General features: G+C 37.8%; 1 protein-coding gene across 1 annotated transcript; it reads left to right on the forward strand.

The window, feature by feature from the left end:
* Window positions 1-334: 334 nt before the first annotated feature.
* LOC143580965 (small ribosomal subunit protein eS8) lies at window positions 335-3,086 on the forward strand. Its single transcript, XM_077063863.1, has 5 exons — window positions 335-420; window positions 517-589; window positions 1,347-1,677; window positions 1,766-1,935; window positions 2,882-3,086. The coding sequence occupies exons 1-5, from the start codon at window positions 417-419 to the stop codon at window positions 2,958-2,960; spliced, it is 657 nt and encodes a 218-aa protein (XP_076919978.1). The 5' UTR covers window positions 335-416; the 3' UTR covers window positions 2,961-3,086.
* Window positions 3,087-5,361: the final 2,275 nt, after the last annotated feature.

A 5,361-nucleotide genomic window follows, 5' to 3' on the forward strand; every position in this document is an offset into this window, starting at 1 on the left:
TCGGTTAGTAACCTGTTTATATTATTGATTTTCGAAACCAGAATCAAAACCCGTTAAGCGATTAGTTTTATTATTATTTTATAAAAACCAGTGTTTTTTCGGTTATTCATCGGTTATACCGGGTAGGGATTTCGTGTCTTAAAACCGGTTATTTTGCACCACCCACTAAAAACATAAAGGTGATTTTTGTAAAACTAACCCACCAAACCAAAAAAAATAAGTCGATAATAAATAAACCCAATGGGCTTTGAAGTTTGACATACATAGAGGGGTAGGATGGTAATTTTGGATAGAGTAGGTTTCCCTTGTTCGTTCACCTTTTAAACCCTAATAATAATTATAGCTTCGGAAGTCCAGTTGGAGGCGCAGCAGCAGCATAAACCTTACCGGAGAATCATCCGCCATCAGCAGCAACCATGGGTACACACGTACACATTAATTAATAAACTCTACACTAATTAATAACCTAATCAATTGTTTCTTCATTTCTTCTTCTTCTTCTTCATGTTGTTTCAGGTATCTCTAGAGATTCCATGCACAAGAGACGTGCCACCGGAGGCAAGAAGAAGGCCTGGAGAAAGAAGCGAAAGTAATCATCCAATCTCTTTCCTTCTCTTCTCTTTTATTAATTATTAATATATGCTAGTTAGTTCCTAATTTCATCTCTTTGCTTCTTGTTTATGTAATGTCTGCTTGAATTTTTATCTACTTGTTTTATTCTCTGTGTGTGTTTCTATTTCAATGATTTGCTGGATCTGGTTTTTATAGCATTCTTTTATTATCACCAAGACCTAAGTTTATTGATGCTTTTGATTTTATGATAATAAGATAATTTAGTCTATTCCCTATAGTTTTGCTAAATTTTTTTAGCTAACAATCAGTTATTTGCTTTATTTTATTTACTTCATTAGCTATTTTGTGTCAGTCTGATGTTATTGGTTTTCAACTTCCTTAAACCAAACCCAAACTGATTAAAGGTGAAACTTAACAGTAAACTAATATATAGGTATCTTTTGACATGATCTAGAACTTTTTTAGAATCTTGTAACCTGTTGTTATTGATTATTATTATAGATAGTACTAGGTTAAGAGTTTGTTTTATTAAACTTCTACAACTATATATAGCATTAACTAAGCTATTCGATCTGCTTTGAAACTAGTCTGGTATATAATTAAACAGCTGGTTTAAAAACTGAGGTTGGAGATTGCATATGATTTTTTCACATTTGCTTTGAGTTTATAATCATTTTATGTGTAATAGAATTTTCTGCACTTTTTGGTTGCAATTATAGTTTTTTTTTGGGTTGTAACAAGCCTAATTGGATTATAATTTTGTTGTTGATAAGGTATGAGCTCGGAAGACAGCCAGCCAATACCAAGATTTCCAGCAACAAGACTGTTAGGAGGGTTAGAGTTCGAGGAGGTAATGTGAAGTGGAGGGCACTGAGGTTGGACACGGGTAACTACTCATGGGGAAGTGAGGCTGTGACCCGAAAGACCCGTATTTTGGATGTGGTTTACAATGCATCCAACAACGAGTTGGTCAGAACCCAGACACTTGTCAAGAGTGCAATCGTCCAGGTGGACGCTGCACCTTTTAAGCAATGGTATCTGCAACACTACGGTGTTGACATTGGCCGTAAGAAGAAAACTGCTGCAGTCAAAAAGGAGGGTGAGGTATGTCTTGTTTATGATTTTTTAATATTGTTTAAACCTCTGATAAATTGCTTATATTAGTATTTGTTTTATTTTGATTTGTTAATAGGAAGCAGAAGGTGCAACAGAGGAGGCCAAAAAGAGTAACCATGTTGTGAGGAAACTTGAAAAACGCCAAGAGGAACGCAAGCTGGACCCGCATGTTGAAGAACAGTTTTCCAGTGGTCGTCTTTTGGCTGCCATCTCATCACGCCCTGGGCAGTGTGGTCGTGCTGATGGGTACGTAGTTTTATATCTAATCACCCTGAGTTTGTTTCAACTTAAAAAAATTCTTTCTTTTAATGTCAGCGATGAAAATATCAATTTAGGTTATCGCTGTTGTATCACCCATTTTTATGTGTGTTTTAAAACTTTAATTATATTAACATGGAACTTAATAGTGGACTCATTTGGAGTGCAATGAGAAACTTTTTAATAATGTCAATATTTCTAAAATAGTTTATAATTGTTATTTGATGATATAATTAGATACATTAATGTAGTAAGAAATATAAATTATAAATTAATATAAAACGTGTAACAAAACGGATGATAAATGGAAAAAATATCATGCATTGGATATCTAATAGAGAACATGTATTATAGAGAGGATACATTACTTTACGCTGTGTTCCAGAGTCTCACTTAACGAGGGGAGGGGAGGGGAAGGAAGTTATGAGAGAAAAGAAATGAGACAAAAAACATTTTTTTGTGTTCCCGAGTTTAATGAGAAGGAAAGGAAAATCAAGGAATTTACATATTTCATGTGTTCCCGAGTTGAAAGGAAAAGAAAGTAATTGATACCCTTTAAGTAAAACTAAAATAAAATTAGTTTTGTGGGTAATTTAGTAATTGATAAGATTTTCTTTCCTAATCTCTCCAATTTGGGAGGATGATAATATACTCAATTTTTCTAGCCTTTTCCCTCTCCTCCCTTTCTTAAAAAATCTCTGGAACATGATTTTTTTTTATTTTCCTCTCTTTTCCTTCCCCTCTACTTGTTAAATGAGACTCGGGAACATAGTGTAAAGCACTACCAAGTGTTAAAGTGATTTCTCGTTCTCTACTTAAATGGGTGGTCGGTCATGTATTAAACAATTCTTCATGTATATGATATTTTAGTTGCATATAAAATTTTTTGAAGTTTGGAATTCTAAGTTTCAACTTGATTTTTGCACAATTTCAGATACATATTGGAAGGAAAAGAGCTTGAATTCTACATGAAGAAGCTCCAGAAAAAGAAAGGAAAAGTTGCTGCTGCTTAGAGCATTTCTTTATAATAATAGATTTGTATTTCTTATTTATATTTGAGAAATGGCATGACTAAGAGTTTTGACGTCTTTTGAATGTAGACTATTTTTCTGCGTTTAGGGTCATGACCTTCAAATGACGCATGTTTGATCAGTTTTTAAGGCTTTAAAGCGTTAAATGGTCTTTACCTTTTGAGTTTCAAGAATTATTGTAGTCTTTCAGATGGTGTTTGTGATAATTCGTTTAGGGTTTCGTTTTGCAACGAGTTAGATACTGGTTGGATTAGAACTGGACAAACAACTGGGTTGGTTCACAGGGCATGCCTGACTTGTTTTTGTGCTAGTTGGTTTTTAAGTGTTTCTGTTAAATCACAAGGGCTGAGCTTCTGTGGTACACTGCTATTGAATTTGTAAACTACGAATAGATTTTTTCAGATACCTGCCCGGTTCATATACCGCTTTTTTGAATCTGTTGCGCGGTCACTGAAGGTGTAGACCATTATAAAATTATTGTTGATGTAAATGAGTTTAACAGAAAGAATTTTATGGTAAAACATAAGTTTATGACAAATAAAAGTACAGGCACATTGTTTATTATTTTTTTTAAAGAAGGCTAACTTGACGTAATTTTCTCTCAACCGATATTAGCTGTATTAAAGCTATGAACTTGTTTAAAATACATGTGATGACGGGGGTAGCCCAGGGAAATAATAAAATAGCTGAAATACATTAACGCTAAAAGGGTTAAAAGGTTAAATGCTTCATTTCCCACCCAAACTTATGAAAACAAGTACACACGTGCTACAGTACGATGTCAAATCACTGTTCACATCCTTGTCCCCTCTGAGCACAGGACATGCTCAGATAAAGTATTATTATTTTAACTATGGACCAGCGGTCCAAAGCTTCCCGCCAATAACGGTCAACCCTCTAAGCGAACTAGAGGTCAATTAGTTTGTACACTGGATAAAGAGCTTGGTCTCTCCTATAAAAGAAAGACTTAAGTCATAAACATGGATCATCAGACCTGGAGTTAATACATACTCCCTGATAATTCTCTTTTTCCTAGAGAAATAAGCTCTTAGCTTATTTCTTTCTTACTTCAATAGTTTCATAGCTTTACCAAGAACATCATTCAAGAACCGATTCCAAACGTCACGGTTCTTAATCCTTGGTGAACTATAACAATCAACAACAAAGTAGTGAACCTCCTACGTTTCGCAAACGCAGCGGGACACCACGACCTGCGTTAGGTTAACCTGAACCCTTGAAGCTTGTTAGCCTAACCAGTCCATTCACTATCATTGGTCTTATCTGTGTTGTAGCAACAAGTTGGCGCCCACCGTGGGGCTACGCCGCTTACTTTATCTTAAAGACCTGTAGTGTAGCTCTATTCTCATCAAAATCTTCATGACAGAAGGTGAATCTCCCGATGAAGTCGACCAAGTGTCGAGAACACCGACATCAAGTGCCGGCCAAGAAACTCCCGCCGCCACCTTATCTTTTTCCACCCCGGGAGGAACTCTGACGGAACCTTTGTTTCTCGAGTTTTCACCTTTCCGAACTCCAACCCCTTCACGATCTGGGGTTCCTTCTCCTCATGCAGGAGTCACGAACACCCCAGAACGTGTCGACTTGACGATGGAAGGTGTATCACGACATTTCTTGCAACTAAGACATCTTCTTAACCGACACTTGAGCCAAAAAAGAGAGAAAGGGATAAGATTAAGGCTGGAATACGACGACGATGAACCCTCACTGTCACTCGGACGTCCACCTTCCCCTTTAACCAGCTCACGGCCTGCTGCTTCTCATTTAGAAGCTGGTCCAAGCGTAACCTGCCAACCCTTTAACCCGTCTCCTTATACCTATGCAAGGCCAAGCCCAACGGCTTTCCCTTTGTATACTTCACAACCCCTTGGGCACGAGACCACTCTCGACCAAATATGGCAGTTACCAGCTTCAAGTGCCCCTCCTACAGCCACCACGTGGGAACAGGCCATGTCGGTCCTACCCTTGGCTCGGAATGCAACGATGAGCACTCCCATGGGAACAAGCCAAGCAGCAGCAACCTCTGAAAGCCTTCAAGGCTTCAACCTCATGCCTCAAATGATGGCTCAAATGATGGCACACTTCCCTTGGACCCAACTCATTAACCAAGCACTGGGTACTCAGCAGGGAACAACGAGTCATAGTACAAGGGTAGATGAAGACCTTGCGAAACCTTACAAGCCCGACAACCTTTCTTGTTTCTCCCAAAAAATTGCCGATTATGACTCCCAAGCAAAGATCAAGATGCCATCCCATATAAAAACATATGATGGGATCAAGGATCCCGAAGACCACCTCCAGGTCTTCACTGGGGCGGCCAGAATCGAAAAATGGTCCCATGCTGAATGTTGTTTAATGTTCATGC

Source organism: Bidens hawaiensis, unplaced genomic scaffold, assembly GCF_021521415.1.
Source record: "Bidens hawaiensis isolate Kalapana, Puna unplaced genomic scaffold, B.hawaiensis_p1.1 tig00030774_1, whole genome shotgun sequence".
NCBI lineage: Eukaryota > Viridiplantae > Streptophyta > Magnoliopsida > Asterales > Asteraceae > Bidens > Bidens hawaiensis.

Bases quoted from the DNA above. Each gene is read 5' to 3' on its own strand.
- LOC143580965 (XM_077063863.1), top strand. The intron at 1,678-1,765 runs GTATGTCTTGTT...ATTTGTTAATAG, and splicing joins CAGTCAAAAAGGAGGGTGAG to GAAGCAGAAGGTGCAACAGA. The intron at 1,936-2,881 runs GTACGTAGTTTT...GCACAATTTCAG, and splicing joins CAGTGTGGTCGTGCTGATGG to ATACATATTGGAAGGAAAAG.